This window comes from Typopeltis vanoorti, chromosome 18 (genome assembly GCF_054136105.1).
Source record: "Typopeltis vanoorti isolate ZY-2024b chromosome 18, IOZ_Tvanoo_1.0, whole genome shotgun sequence".
NCBI classification, from domain to species: domain Eukaryota; kingdom Metazoa; phylum Arthropoda; class Arachnida; order Uropygi; family Thelyphonidae; genus Typopeltis; species Typopeltis vanoorti.
The window spans coordinates 103,548,109-103,565,360 of NC_143566.1; the positions used below are offsets into that span (position 1 = coordinate 103,548,109).

General features: G+C 34.4%; 1 protein-coding gene across 4 annotated transcripts in view; it reads right to left on the reverse strand.

Moving 5' to 3' along the window:
- Window positions 1–17,252, reverse strand: part of Not10 (CCR4-NOT transcription complex subunit 10) — a 155,091-nt gene that overhangs the window by 6,092 nt on the left and 131,747 nt on the right. For 3 of the 4 annotated variants that reach the window (XM_090407829.1, XM_090407827.1, XM_090407828.1), the window contains exons 13-14: window positions 15,029–15,138; window positions 3,619–3,700 (exon numbers count right to left, since the gene is read on the reverse strand). In XM_090407829.1, the coding sequence (XP_090263955.1) occupies window positions 3,619–3,700; window positions 15,029–15,138 (192 nt within the window). The remainder of the gene's footprint in view (window positions 1–3,618; window positions 3,701–15,028; window positions 15,139–17,252) is intronic. The other variant, XM_090407830.1, reaches the window with a different exon arrangement.

The window sequence follows — 17,252 nt, forward strand, 5'->3', positions numbered from 1 at the left end:
GCCATAACACCTTAGATAGCCCTGTTCACATTTTCTTGAATGATAGCATTATGTTCCTTCCAAATGTCTTCATTCAGAATGAACTGTTCAATCCCTTAATTTTTCTCATAACTCTCATATCTGTGGTCTCTAATCTGTAATCAAGTGCTTTATTTCTAACCTCCATATCCATAACTTAAAATTGGTTTGAACACCATCTTGTATACTGCTAGTGTAGTGTTTTGGCTAATTTCTCTCTTATTCCATATAAATTTATTCAACTGTCTCCCCACCATACCAGCTTTGCTTATTCTACTGTCTATTTCCAACACTGTGCCTAAATACCTGAAATATTTTATTTATTTTACAGGCTTTTCTTTATTCTCTTTGGCATCTTTGTGGCCTGAACTCATGGAGAAATCCTGAATGAAACACAGGCTCATCAATGTAATAGGCTTTTCATTCAAAATGCAACTGAAGTTTTCTATTTTCCTGCTTATTTTCATAGTTTGGGTCTTTTTACTGCTGATCTTCATGCCAAATTTGTTACAGCTATTATTCAATTTAATTAGATTCCTGTAGACTTGCACTAAATGTGTTTAATCATCTGTATAAAGCAAAGAGCTGGTATCAAACCAGCTCTTTGCTTTGGAGGTATCAAAATTGGAGGTATCAAACTTACCTCAAGTTTGATACCTCCAATTCTAATATCAGATTTAAATGCCACTTTCTTTCATAATGTGATCCATATAGATGGTGAACATGAGTGGAGACAATGTGAATCCCTTTTTCACACAGGATTTTACATCAAACCATCTTCCTGTACCTAATATTTATTTTCTATATTCTTACCAAAAAAATTCTCTCTTACATTTTTCTCTGTATTTTTTTAGGATATCTGCCAACTTATTTGCTAGGAACTTTTGGCATGCTTTCTTCTTTTCCTAGATTGCTTTTTTAACTTCTTGCCCACCATAATATTCTTATTTTGCTATCCTCGCAGACATCTTTACCCTATACCTCCCTACCTGAATCAATCGATGTTTTTTTTCACAGTTTGCCGCTGAGACTGCAAGGTTGGGTTCTTGTTTTCGAACTATTTCATTCTTTCTTCTATGTTTGTATAGCTGAGTCTACAATTTACCAGTAAAAGCAGCTCAACTTTAATTATTTTTAAAACTTTTTACATGCTGTTCTTTTCAATGTGACATCCGTTTTTATAATACTTAAAACTAAATGACGGTTACGTCCTATTTCAAATCCTCTATACACCACTCTTGTATCTTGAAGATATCACTATCAACAATAATATAGTCATTGAGGTTTTTCTTATTTCTTGTGTCTTCTCTCCAGGTGAACTTGTTTATATCTTTATGTTGGAACATGGTGTTAGTAATGACTAGTCCAATTATATATTTGGTTTAATCCTTTATCCAAGTGTAAGCAAACAAAGTTTGCACCTGAAGTATTTTCAGGAGTGAGGCAACTCGTGGTAAAGTGGTATAAGTTCTGATCACTTGCCTTTGTATCCCATAATGCAAAGCACACATCCTTATGGGTATGTATAATGCTATGCATTATGGAAAGGGTCACTACCCAGACCGGTTTCGACCTTTATTGAGGTCTCATCAGTGGAGCCAGACCCAGAAGTGGTGATACTAAGGTGGAAGTAATGCAGAAGTCATATGGTGACTTCTGCATATAAGTCACCATATGACTTATATGGTTGCCAAAAGGTGTCAACACCTTATTATTAAAATTCTCTGGATTAGAGATAGTTGATGGAAGTTTTTTCACTTGGCTATGCTACCAATTATGACTTCTATACAATATGACTTCTGCATTACTTCCACCTTACTGTAGTATCACCAGCTCTGGATCTGGCTCCCACTGACAAGGCCTCAATAAAGGTTGAAACCGGTCTGGGTAGTGACCCTTTCCATAATGCATAGCATTATACATACCCATAAGGATATGTGCTTTGCATCATAGGATAATAAGAAAAGTGATCAGAACTTATACCACCTTTACCATGAGTTGCCTCAGTCCTGAAAATATTTCAGGCGCAAACTTTGTTTGCTTACACTTGGATAAAGGATTAAACCAAATATATAATTGGTAGCATAGCCGAGTGAAAAAATTTCCATCAACTATCTCTAATCCAGAGAATTTTAATAAGAAGGTGTTGACACCTTTTGGCAACTGGTATATGGTGATATGACTTCTGCATTACTTCCACCTTAGTATCACCACCTCTGGGTCTGGCTCCCACTGATGAGACCTCAATAAAGGTCGAAACCGGTCTGGGTAGTGACCCTTTCCATAATGCATAGCATTATACATACCCCTAAGGATATGTGCTTTGCATTATGGGATACTAAGGCAAATGATCAGAACTTATACCACCTTTACCATGAGTTGCCTCACTCCTGAAAATACTTCAGGCGCAAACTTTGTTTGCTTACACTTGGATAAAGGATTAAACCAAATATATAATTGGTAGCATAGCCAAGTGAAAAAACTTCCATCATAATGACTAGTCCATATCTTGTATATAATAATGATATCTACTGGAAATCCAGCAGATGCCATTATTATTAGCCTTGCCTATTATTACCTCATCAAATCTGGTTAAATCAACCACTGAATATCCACAGTCTGGTTCTTGTTTTCAAATTCTTTCAGTTTTTCTTGAATAATATCTGTGTATTTGATTCTACAGTTTGTCTAACATATAATCTAACAATGAATAAAAGAAAGATAAACTTTCATTTGTTCATTGAGAAACTGAAAATTGAGAAACTCCTTTTTCACCAATTCCTTCAAAATGGCTACTGACAAAAATAAGTTATTTTCTCTGAGACACTCTTCTTATATGATTACAAAATATATTATAAGAGAACCATTTTCTTACCTTACACCAGGAAAGTTTAAAGATATGTCCGTTCATTTTCTAAGACAAGTGAATATTATAACTACTTTTAAACTTGTTCACCCTACAGAATTTTCTTTGTTTGCCGAAAGACAGAATTCCTTTTGAAAAACATCCTGGAGTATGCAAGATTCCACATACCTATGGCAAAACGTATGTCAGGCAGACTGGAAAAAGTTTTGAGATCTACACAAAAGAAAACCAGAGCAATTTTAAATATAAAAGGAAAGGGAAAAAAGTGACCTCGCTGCACAGGTTTTCTCAGAACATCATGAAATGCTTATATGCCTTTATACTGTATTTTAGATGATTTGTTTTCAAGAATGTTTATGGAATCCTCAGAGGTGATACAATCGGATGGTACTTAAAACAGGACCTGAAAGTCTCATGTTAGGCAACCTATTTTATTTCCATTATGCCAGTAACATCTAAAGATCTAGTGCAACAATGAATGTTTTGTGTTTGATATGTCAAATAACACAAGTGAATAATCTATGTTTTTATCAATATTACACATTTCAAAACAACTGCTGTCAAAATATTAAGATTTTTTTTTTATACTCTCGCTAGCTTTTAGTGAACAGCAAAATATGTACAAGTTTATTATTATAATAAATATACAAGAAAATTCCAGAAATGTAGTTTTACTTTATTTAATATAAATCAATATAGTTAGTAATAAATGTAGTATAAAAAGCATATGATACCTTGCTGTAACTGAATATAAATGGCTAACATTAGGGCCTGGACTGGAATTCCTGTTCCTTGTCCTTTGGATGCACCAACCTGCTTTGGGGGAAAAAAGCATTTACTATTGTGTCTTATTAATTCTTAAATTTTATTCCACAATCTCCATTCTTGATCTCACTAGGAAAATTTTTCTCTTATTGAGAAATTTTCAGATATTTTATGTGTGAACTTATCTAAATAATTCACAGGAAGATTTTGAAAAAAAAAATTATATACTGTGCCATGACAAAGGTTACAGAATAAATATCCTGAAGGTGGAAAAATATTCTAAACACTGCTGATGAACCTCAGAAAAAAAAAAAAAAAAAAAAAAGAAAAGAAAAAAAGAAAGATAAGTGAGTCATAATTGAAAATATGGAAATTCCACATGAATGGACTAATTATTCTAAAAAAAAAAAAAAAAAAGGAAGAAAAAAAATATAACATATTTTACAAAAAATATATATGTATGTAGAGTTTCCATATTATGAATAGAAGATGCTCCCTCTAATTTTTGTCACCTCATGTGCATATGAAAAACATTTCTTGCAAAAGTTTTCAGTCTCAGACTCAATGTGTGTGTGGTAGCCTGTGCTCACAATAGCAAAAGACACAAGTCACCAACTTTTATTTTGATATACCTAAAATTGGTGACAACATCTTTGTTAAAAGACCTTGTACATGACATGTTAAATATTTCTATACAGTGACATTTTAGCGAGTTAAACCTTCAATGTAATATTTCTCAAATCAATGTTGTCTTTCTTCATCTAGATATAGCTCTGATTTTCAACCTTTTTCAACTCACAGCACACTGAACAAGACATCAAAATTCAAGACAAAATATCAGTTTCTTAAGGAGAGATTTTATCATTTAAAAAATGGGTATTAAGATTGTGCTTAAAAATTAGGTAAGTAAAATTTTAATCATTGTTTTATTTTTAAAAATAATCTTAGTCACAAAATGCAAAAGATTTGAAGCTGTGATCAGTTCTTGCTCTTCACTGCATTGATGGCACAGGAACCAACCTCACAGAGACACAAGGCAGAGAAAGAAAGAAAGTACTTAATTTTAACTCACTCAATTTTTTCAATACAACCACATCACAAGGATGATGGGATACTCCCATTCAGAGAGGTAACCAGAATATATCTGTTCTTGATTTGATTGATTTGGGGTTTTTATGGTGCAAGGATAACAAAGGTCATACTGTGGCAGAACAGGGATTACAGTAGTACACAGTGTTGATAGGTAAATAAATAAATAAATAGAAGTATTATTTCTGGGAAAATTCCCATGTTACTCCTCTTGAAAACTATTATTCTTATGGCTATTTTGCCTGCTTTCGTTTAGGAGTGCCGCTTTTATAATATCATTGGCTTTTTACCCAAGAATTCTTAGAGCATTACAGATGTATCATAGAGACAAATATAGCAGAATAATATCATCATAATCATTAAATTCTTGCCATGTACCCTCAAGGGGTGTACAGGATATGATAGTACTACATGAAAAAAATTACATCATTACTAACTTCTAGTCTATAATTTTCCTCCAAATCAGTCTGTTACTTGTCAAGACTCCAACATTATCAGATATTATATTTCTATCGTCTAAGGCACTTTGTACCGTATCCATTCACCTATATCTTGGTCTTCCTCTGGGTCGTTTTGCTGCCAACCTGGCAGAGAACACTTGTTTTGCTAATCTTTCTTCACCCATTCTTTTTAAGTGACCATACCACCTGATATTAGTTTTGCTAATGCATTCCTGGATGTTGACAATGTCAAGTTCTTTCCTAATATCCTTGTTTTTAATATGATATTGCCATTGATGCCATCTGTTCACGCCTCTAATCTTTCTCAGGACTCTAATATCTGCAGTCTCTAGTCTTTGGTCAAGTGTTTTACTTCTGACCCAGCTCTCAGATCCATAAGTTAAAACTGGCTTGAAAAGTGTCTTGTATACAGCTAATTTAGTGTTCCAACTAATTTCTCTCTTATTCCATATGAATTTATTCAATTGACTTCCCACCATACCAGCATTGCTGAATCTGTTGTCTATTACTATATTGAATTTACCATCTTCACTAAAAATCATGTCTAAGTTGCTGAAATGTTTTACTTGTTCCACAAGTTCTCCATTCACAACACAGTTGATATTTTCAATGATTCTGCCTATTTTCATTGTCTTTGTCTTTTTATCGCTAACCTTCATACCATATCTATTACAACAGTTATTCAATTTAGTCAGAGAATCTTGCAGAGGATTTATTTAGAAGTATAAGATCATCTGCATAAAGCAAAGAGCTGACATTAACATCTCCAATTCTGATATCACGTTTAATACCACTTTCCTTCATAATGTGATCCATATAGATAATGAATAACAGAGGGATATACATCATTGTCTCACACCAGATTTAACATTAAGCCATCTTCCTGTACTTCCTTCAATTCTAACTGCTGACTTGCAACCGAAATAAAGACTAAGTATTGCTTGATATAATGCCCCATTGACACCATATAACTGTAGCGTATTGAATAGCTTCTCTCTTGGCACCTTGTCATATGCTTTTTTTCTAGATCTACAAAACTTAAATACAGATCTTTGTTATATTCCCATGCTTTCTCGACTATTTGTCGTAAAGTGAAGATCTGATCCTGACGGCCTCTATTTGATCTGAATCCAGCATGTTCTTCACCCAGCTTTTCTTCCACAATTCTTTTCAATCGTTTCTCAAGTATACTTGCATAGATCTTGCCAGGAACACTTAGTAGGGAAATACCTCTGTAATTCTCACATTCAGTTTTATTTCCATTTTTTATATATGGGTACTTTGAGAGCTCTACTCCAATCATTGGGAATTCGTCCCTCTGTCCAGGCTTTCTGAACTATGCAGTGCAGCCATTAATCAGGGCTTTCTTCAAGGCTTGCCACTGAATCTCCAAGGTTTGATTCCTGTTCTCAAACTCTTTCATTTTTTCTTTAATAATCTTTGTGTATTTTAGTCTACAGTTCACATCTGAGAGCTGCTCAACTTTTATTCGCTTTAAAACTTTCTTACATGTTATTCTTTTCAATATGAAATTCAATTTTATCCTGCTCAAGACTAAATAGTGATCACTTCCAATTTCAAATCCTCTGTACACTCTGGTGTCTTGCACCAGGGAGAAAACATCACTATCAACAATAACATAGTCAATGAGACTTTTCTTATTCCTTGCCTCTTCTCTCCATGTGAATTTGTGCACATTTTTATGTTGGAACATGGTGTTAGTAATAACCAGTCCATGTCCTAAGCAGAAATCCAACAGATATTTGCCATTATAATTAGCTTTGCTCTTTTCTCCAAATTTTCCCAAAATATTTTTTTATGTCTCACAATCATTTCCCACTCTGCTATTTAGATCCCCAACAAGGACCAACTTTTCCTTTTTCATTGTGTCAGTTGCTTTTTCGAAAGCATCAAAAATTCTTCCATTCTACCTTAGTAGAACCTTTTGTGGGACCATAGGCACAAATAAGTCTCATTGTCCAGTTCCCCATTCTCATATTTGCCCACATTACTCTACTTGAGACTGCCTGCCATTCAAGAAGATTAGCCTCATATTTCGTGTTGAATACTATGGCTATTCCTTCTTTTCCTTGATTGTCATTGCCTGAATATAGCATTTTGTATTTATTGCTCAGAAAGATCTCACCAGTTTTTGCCTTTTTTGTTTCAGTCACCCCTATTACGTCGATCTGATACTTATCTAATTCCTCAGCTAGCTCCATTTCTTTGCGATTCAGGCTTCTTATGTTGATAATACCAATCTTTAACTATGGTGATGTTGAGTTGGGATGTGCTTTCAGATTTGTTCCAGTAGCTGACGTTTCGCTGTTCGCCCTGGTTCCCTGGCGAAAACAACAGGGACCTTGTTGTTTTCGCCAACAAGGACAGTGTCCTTGTTGGCGAAACACTGACCAACAAGGTCCCTGTTGTTCGAAAACAACATGGACCTTGAACAAAAACGGGCGACGCCCCAGCCGGCATGAAATTTTGTCATTTTGTACCATTATTTTTTTATTTTGGTTTAACCAATAAGAATATAATTTGGTCGGCTAAATCCCAAATTGCCAGCCCATCCTCGTTCGTTCAGATTCCAAGTAGATACCCAACAGGGTGCACCACGAGAAGGTAAGGATTGGACATTAGGTCAGAAGCCCTGGTTGGTTCTCCGCATTCCTTTAAAGGCTATGTGGAGGTCTCCTCTCAGTTATACAGCTTTGACCCTTAAGCACCCCGGTTTTTTAATATAATATACAAATAATATTATTATTAAGGGTGGACGGAGCGCTTTTTTGGAGGGGGGGGGAGAAGAGATGGAAAAAGGGTTTTGAAAATAGAAATTATTATTTTGAGGAAGGGTTCCATAAACTCTTATATAAAAAAAAAGGGTTTATCAAATTAATTCTCCCACGTTGCCTCAACCACCTCCACTTTTTCCAAAAAAAATCCCTTCCTTTTAACAGCCTAACAGCAGAAGTCTGCACATCGCAGAAAGAAGATATTAAACAACATCCAAAAAAGGTATATGCAAATTTTCTTCCTTTATTATTCTGCATATATTTGTCTCTATAATATATCTGTAAAGCCCTAAGTATTCTTGAGTAAAAAGTCAATGACATTAAAAAGTGTGCACTCCTAAACAAAAGCAGGCAAAAGAGCCATAAAAATAATAAATAAATAGTTACAAGGAGATAAAATAGTGAATAGTATAAAATATATATACAAAGTTATTAGAAGATAGATCAGTAAATAAAATGTATGTACAAAAGTTTAGTATCTAGATATATACAAATCCATAATCAAATGTCTTTGTAAAAATTAATGTTTTGTAGAAATCTAAAAAAATTATACAATCTGTCTGAAGTGTGATACCATCTGGTTGAGTGCATAGGGCTCAGCCAAATAAGTAAAAAATGTAATTTCTCTCTCTTTTGTGCGAAGTCATATTCTTGAGCACTCCACAAGATTATGACTAATGGTAAGACAGGTGTTGCATTTCCCACACAAAAGTGTGCCATCAGCCCTCAGGAAATAAGAATGTGTAAGATAACTGCAACCTATGCCGAGCCTAGCAAGAACAACTTCCTCTCTCCTGTTCCTACATTGACTAGATTGCAAGTGCTTCTTGCCAAGAGTATTACCATTGGGCAATTAACTGATTTTAGAACCTGTGTGTAGTCAGTATAAAGGGACCGTCAAACAGTAGGTCAAGAAATTGTGAATTGATGAGAATGTTGATTTCCGACCAAAAAAAAAAAAAAAAAATGAATGTAATAAAAATAACTAACATTGGCAGAGGCTTAGCTAGGGGAGGGCACGTTCCGCTCCGGGCAGCACTTTGAACCTTTTTGAACTTCTGTAGTTAATTCTAAAATACAGTCTCAAGAACTCAATTCCAAATATTGTAATACTACTGCGAATTTTCCTCACAATTGTTGTATGTGTAGCTAGTTGTGAGAGGAGTTTTTCTAAATAAAATTGATTAAGAATTACGTACATTACTATGAAATAGACTTCGCCAATGTCATCGCCGATTTTGCTAAAAGAAAAGCAAGAAAAATAATTTTAGAATGCTGAAATTAAAGTTTTACTTCAAGCATAAACATACTGTTTTAATTTATTCTCTTATACGTCATTTTGACTTTTTGTAGTATTTCTGGTGTGTATTGAGAGGGGCGGCAAAAGCTCTAGCTACACCACTGAACACTGGGTTTATAGGTCATAATAAATATTTAATAAAACCTACTAGTTTTGCCACTTAAACTAATGGTTTCATATCGGTTGGGATGAACGTACAAATATACAAAGCAATAAATATAAATCATTAAATAACTAAAAACACTGAATGTGTAGGAACTATTACAAAAGAATACAAGTGCAACAGAAACACACGGAGCATGGAAGTTGGCACATGGTTAGTCATTGTTCAGCAGGTGTACTCGATAGTTTGCACAAAAATTCAAGACTGATGTGTTTAAAGATCTGATAAATGATTTCCAAATGTCACAAAAATCATTCCTTGGTTTCTGGTGAGAGTGCCTTATGAGCAGATTACCATCATAGCCTCTTTGATGTTGCAGATAGATGATGAAGTTGTCTTCTATGTACGGAATGGAGCTCTTGTCCTATTCGGTACTGTGGTGAGTGTAAGAGAAATGGAATGCCAGACAAGAACTGTCTTCTCTGTTGTTATTGATGTCTCCAACATGCTCCTTATGTCTTATTTCTGAAGTCCACGATGCTTGCCCCATGTAATTAAGGCCACAAGAACATGGAATATTGTAAACTCCAGGATGTTTGTAGAAAGGGTTGCGATTTTTTGCAAAAATTCGCCAATATAAGGGATGTAAACTGAGGTTCTCTAATGAATGTCATGGATCTGTTATGGAGAAGGATTAGAGTATAGTATTTTCTTTGTGCCATTTTTTTAGGATATCCAATGCTGATCAATAGTTGGAGAATAGAATGTAATTCTTCCGTTAGTGTTCCTTCATCTCTTATAATAGAGATTGCCCTCTTTTTCAGCATATGTACAATACCTTATTTTTGTGAAATATGGTACAAAGAGGAGAAATGTAAATAACAACCTGTGTGAGTTAGCTTACAGTACACACCAAGAGAAATGTCTCCGTCCACTTTTTATTTGCAATTATAACATCTAGAAAAGGCAAATTTTCTTCAATTTCAAGTTCTAAAGTGAATTTGATTTTATGGTGGAAGAAGTTAATAGATAACAGAAAACTGTATAACTCAGCCACACTGTGTTTCAATATCCAGACTCAGTGTGGATAATGAAACTTTGTGAGCATATGTTTCAATATCCAAACTCAGTGTGGATAGTGAAACATATGCGAGCCCTTTGTTAAAATTGAAATTTTAACAAAGGGCTCGCATCGTCGAGCAAAAAAAACCGTATTTCACACAAAAACATTTATTAATACAGCTTGTGTACAAATGCCAATCAAAAAGTATGAGGGGACAATCAACCTGTAAAGGCTATCATTTTTAAACAAATATTTCATGATCTAAACATGAAATATTTCCACACAATCATCTGTGTTGATTTATCTTAAATAAGAAAAACATTATTTAACTATTAAAATATAATAAGAATAAAATCTTTTATAATCGCATGTATGAAGTAGTCCACATTTTTTAGAAACAAAATAAATTTCTATTGTTTGCGATAGAAGTTTTTATGACAAACAATCTATAAAGAATAAATAAATATTATCTAAACACAATAATATTGAAGTACGTTATATTTCTCTTTTGTTTTTATATTTCAAGTGATAATCAACGATACCAATCAAGGGGCATTATTTTATAGTCCTATCTTTTTATATGCGACTACCAAAAGTGAATTCTTATTTGTAAAATGGTGGTAACAGTAACTATAATATTTTATTTAATAAAATCACTTTGTTAGGTTACCGTATGAGTTTGTTGCTTAATATATTTCAAAAAATTATGTTTTTTTTTTGTTTTTTTTTTGAAAAAATAAAAAAGTAAACAAGAAGAACAAGGGCTCGCAAATTTGAGAAAAATTTAACAAAGGGTTCGGGCAAGCTTCCGTGAGTCCCTTATAGCTCACCACTGCTTATAGATAATCTGTTCCCTCAGGATATCTCTCAACTCACATTTTTTCTGATGGAATGGGAAAATCTACAAACAACTTTCAGGCTTTGCAATGGGAAGCCCTCTATCTCCTCCTTGTGCAGACTTACTCATGGAAAAGTTTGAAAAAAAATGTCTTGTTATCTACAAATCCTAAACCGTCACTTTGGTGGAGATGTGTAGATGACATATTCATAATATGGAAACGTATTGTGGCTGAGTTATATGATTTTTTGTTATCTATTAACTCCTTTCACCATAAAATCAAATTCACTTTAGAACTTGAAAATGAAGGAAAATTGCCTTTTCTAGATGTTCAAATTGCAAAAAAACAGCAGACGAAGGCATTTCTCTTGGTGTGTACCGTAAGCCAACTCCCACAGGTCGTTATTTACATTTCTCCTTGTTGCACCATATTTCACAAAAAAAGGTATTGTACATATGTTGAAAAAGAAGGCGATCTCTATTATAAGAGATGAAGGAACACTAACAGAAGAATTATGCTCTATTTTCCAACTATTGATCAGTAACCGATATCCTAAAAAATGGTACAAAGAATACTACTCTCTAATTGGTTGGTCGAGTGGTTAGCATATCCACTCTCCAACTAAAAGCCTGTGGGTTCAGATCCTGCTGTTGACATGGATGTTTGTGATTGTCTGTGAAAATATTAGTGGTAGTGGTGGGCAGCAGATGGCATTGGTGTAGATAATGCAGTTGGCTGTAGTTGGTGGACTGAGCGGTGGATAAGGAGAGTTGTAGAGCAGGTGTCTTCCTTCGATGAGTCTTTGGACTGGAGGTGTCACGTAATAATAATAATTCCTCTCCACAACAGATCCATGACACTCATTACAGAGCCTTGGTTTCCATCCCTTTTATTGGTGAACTTTCACTAAAAATTGCAAATCTCCTGAAATCTTACGACATTAGAGTGGCCTTCAAACCCTTTATGATAGTACAAAATCTGTTATGCTTGCTGAAGGACCACAACCTTTTCAAACATCCTGAAGATTACAATATTCTATGTTCTCGTAGCCTTAATTATATAGGGCAAACATCGAGGAGGTTAGAAATAAGACAAAAGGGACATATTGGAGGTGTCATTCTGGCATTCCATTTCACTCATTACAGCATTGAATGGGACAAGAGCTCCGTGCCATACATAGAGACAACTTCAGCACCTGCAACATCAAAGAGGCTACAATGGTAATCTATTCACAAGGCACTCTCAACAGAAACCAAGGAATGATTTTGTGTGACATTTGGAAATCACTTAGCAGATCTTTAAGCACATCAGACTTTATTTTTGTGAAAGCTATCGAGCATAACTGCTGAACAATGACTGACCATGTGCCAGCTTCCATGTTCCACACGTTTCTGCTGTAGCTGTATCCTTGTGTAATGGTTCCTACATATTTGGTGTTTTTAGTTATGTAATGATTCATAGTTAACACTTGTCGTATATTTGTGTGTTCATCCCAATCCAGATGAAGCCGCTAGCTTAAGTGGTGAAACTATTATTAATTATAATTATTAAATAATTATTATTACCTATAAACCTAGTGTTAGTTATTTTTATTAAAGTATGAACTGATCTAGCAGCTGCATTTGCAATGTCATTTCCCTTAATTCCAATGTAGCCAGGGATCCAACACAACTGAACATTGAAATTAAGGGTCTTTATTTTTTGCAACACTTGAAGCAATTCACCAAGCACTGGATGTGGATTATACATTGGAGAGGAAATAGCCTGCAAAGAACTCAACGAGGAGGCTGTATAAATTATACACTGTTGCATACCAAAAGGACAAATGGCAGTCTGATGTGTGTTACAGAACATTGGTAAAGAAAAGAGACTAGTCCATGTATGGTGATCTAGAAAGGACTATATTTTCAGGGAATAATTAAGAGGTAAATTTTTGTCTATGTAATAGAGAGGGGTTCATTTGAATGAGTGATGTGTGAAAAGCATCAGTAGCTAATCAGATACTCTGATGATGGACCAGGTCCAACCACCAAAGCATGCTCTCCCCTTGTAGAACTGTAAACCTGGGGCCCATAATAAAACTTTCTATCAAAGATGAGTGCCAGAAACTTGGCCTCTGCAACTATGGGGATACTAGTTTGTCCCATTCATTCTTAAATCAGGATCAGGGTGGAGAGTGCATTTCTGGCAGAACTGCACATGGATGGTGTTTTTAGTAGATAACCTGAACCCGTGAGAAAGAGCCCATGAAGAGACATGCTTGATTACTTGTTGAAGTCGTCTTTCAATGACCCGCATATTGTAGTTGTGACAGTAAATTGTGAAATCATCAACATAAAGACAATTGCCTATTGTGGGAGGAAGCTGTTCAGTAAATGAGTTCACTTTAATAGGAAAGAAAGTCACACTTAAGATAAAGTCTTGAAGAACTCACTCTTCTTGATGATATGGTCAAGATAATGTGTCAGCCACTCAGACCAAGATTAAATAGGTCCTTTAATAAGCCATATCTCCAAGCTGTGTCATAGTTTTTCATGTTGAAGAACACTGAAACCACATGTTCTCTTTTCAGGAAAGCACCTCTTATACATGTAATATGCAACATCACAAGGTGATGTTGCATGAAAAAAACAAAAATAATAAAATGAAATTAAATTAAAAAAAAAAAAAAATATATATATATATATATATAGTCTTTCTAGGAAAATGGCATTTCTGAATACCATTTTCCTAGAAATGGTATTCCTGAGGAATTTTGTTCTATTAAACTGACTGATCGAGCAAAATCAGGCCAAGTACTTAACTCCTGCATGGGAGAATGGACTCTAGCTATCTTTAGATGAATGTCAGAAAAGAAACAACTTTCATATAAAGTAAAAGGTGACTGATAACCTACAGAGTGCAGAAGTTTGACTATCTTTTTTTCAAAACTACATTTTCATGATTTGAAATTCCTCTCAAAGAGAATCAAGCATTCCTACATAAAATCAACTCCATCTACCTCATCATAGACATTATTTTTAGACAACCAGATGGTACAAGTTTCTGTTTCATATGTCCAAGGAACTTAAAAAGTCAGACTTCTGCACTCCATGGGTTTACCAGTCACCTTTCATATACATACAAGCTGCTTCTTTCTAATGTTCACCAAAATGCAAGCTATATCTCTATTTCATACGAGGTATATGTCCATTTAGAGCATCAAAACTACAGTAGATAGCAAAAGCCTAAAAGGTGTTACAGGGTTAGAGAGTTGGAAGGAAAAACAGTCTTCCCTAAAAGAGCATTTCCTAGTAATAAGAGAGCACGAAGAGAGCTGTGTTCTTCTCCACAAATCAAATCTAAAGGGAAATGGTTGCCTTAAAAGTTTTCATTTTAGAAAGTAATTTTCTTAAACACTCTGCACCATATAATTGTCAGTTTATATATATATAAATAAACATTATCCTGTCTTTTGTCTAATTCCTGTCATTCTCTAATGGTTAACCATACTAAGCACTTCATTTTCAACCTCGCATGTATCAGATCGTTGTTGTACCATTTTAATGTTATTCTATCTCTACAACATAGTCTATAGTACTAAAGATATCCATGAGACTTATCCAAAAAATTCTGCTATAATAAACATTTTAAACTATGCTGAGAAATGCCACATGGAATGAATTAGATCACAAAATTTGTTCCACCTGTTCACAAGAATAAAATAAAAATGCATGAATCATTTATTACCTGCCGCAGGGATTCACTAGCTTTATCAAGCTCACCTCGCAAAGTATAGGCCACTGTGAGATTATATTGCATAACTACTTTTGCTGTTGAAAGTACATTGGGAAACCAGTCTAAATTGAGAAAAATAATCATTGTTAAGTCAAAAATATCATTTTAAATATTTTATTATGAACCAATTCCAAAATGTGTGTTTAAATGCATGAGTTAAATGTATTTAATAAAAATATTATCTGAACAAAAAAAAGGAAAGTGGAGAATCTATCCAGATAAGAGAAAACAGCACAAAAAACTTAGAATCATTTGAATTCACTGCATAAATATTATAGTATCCAGTTAGTTTTGCTAGCTGTAAAAATGAGCCATAAAATGTGCTTTTATACTTCATTTCTGGTTCAAGTTTATTTACTGGCTGCAATTTCAGATCTTATATTTTGTACTTAGGAAAAGAAAGTTCGTTTCTGTAGTTTTTATTATTATTATTATTACTACCTATCTACAATTTTCCTCCAAATCAGTCTGTCACCTGTCAAGACTCCAACATTATCAGATCTTATATTTATATCGTCTAAGGCACTTTGTACTGTATCCATTCACCTATATCTTGGTCTTCCTCTGGGTCGTTTTGCTGCCAACCTGGCAGAGAACACTTGTTTTGCTAATCTTTCTTCACCCATTCTGTTTAAGTGACCATACCACCTGAGATTAGTTCTGCTAACACATTCCTGGATGCTGACAATGTCAAGTTTTTACTAATATCTTCATTTTTAATATGATATTGCCATTGATGCCATCAGTTCACACCTCTAATCTTTATCAGGACTCTCATATCTGCAGTCTCTGGTCTTTGGCCAAGTGTTTTACTTCTGACCCAGCTCTCAGATCCATAAGTTAAAACTGGCTTGAACGCTGTCTTGTATACAGCTAATTTAGTGTTCCGACTAATTTTTCTCTTATTCCATATGAATTTATTCAATTCACTTCCCACCATACCAGCTTTGCTGATTCTGTTGTCTATTTCTATATTGAATTTATCATCTTCACTAAAAATTGTGCCTAAGTAGCTGAAATGTTTTACTTGTTCCACAGGTTCTCCATTCACAACACAGTTGACATTTTCAATGATTCTGCCTATTTTCATTGTCTTTGTGTTTTTATTGCTGACCTTCATACCATATCTATTACAACAGTTATTCAATTTAGTTAGAGAATCTCAGAATTGTAGCAGATTTATTTAGAAGTATAACATCATCTGCATAAAGAAAGAGCTGACATTAACATCTCCAATTTTGATACCATGTTTAACACCACTTTCCTCCATAATGTGATCCATATAGATAATGAATAATAGAGAGGATAATGTACATCCTTGTCTCACACCAGATTTAACATTAAACCATTTTGCTGTACTTCCTTCAATTCTAACTGCTGACTTGCAACCGAAATAAAGACTAAGTATTGCTTGATATAATGCCCCATTGACACCATATAACTGTAGCGTATTGAATAGCTTCTCTCTTGGCACCTTGTCATATGCTTTTTTTCTAGATCTACAAAACTTAAATATAGATCTTTGTTATATTCCCATGCTTTCTCGACTATTTGTCGTAAATTGAAGATCCGATCCTGACAGCCTCTATTTGGCCTGAATCCAGCTTGTTCTTCACCAAGCTTTTCTTCCACAATTCTTCTCAATCATTTCCCAAGTATACTTGCATAGATCTTGCCAGGAACACTCAGTAGGGAAATACCTCTGTAATTCTCACATTCAGTTTTATTTCCCTTTTTATATATGGGTACTATGAGAGCTCTACTCCAATCATCGGGAATTCGTCCCTCTGTCCAGGCTTTCTGAACTATGCAGTGCAGCCACTGTAAGACTTTTATACCACCATACTTCAGCATTTCTGGTTGAATATCATCTACTCCTGCTGCCTTTCCACATTTTAAGCCTTTGATGATTTTTTCTACTTCAAGTATGTATTCCTGACTGCATGCCTGGTGAGTGTTATTTACTACTGTGCTGTCATCACTGCTTGTTTCATTTAGCAGTTTTTCAAAGTAATTACTCCATACTTCAAGGATATCTTTTTCTTCTGTTTTTCATGTAACCTTTATCATCTCTAACTCCTTTTACAGCACTCTTTGCTCCATTCCCAAGCTTCTTCAACAACCTCCAGAATATTTTGTCACATTCTTGATATTTATTTTCTATATTATTGCCAAA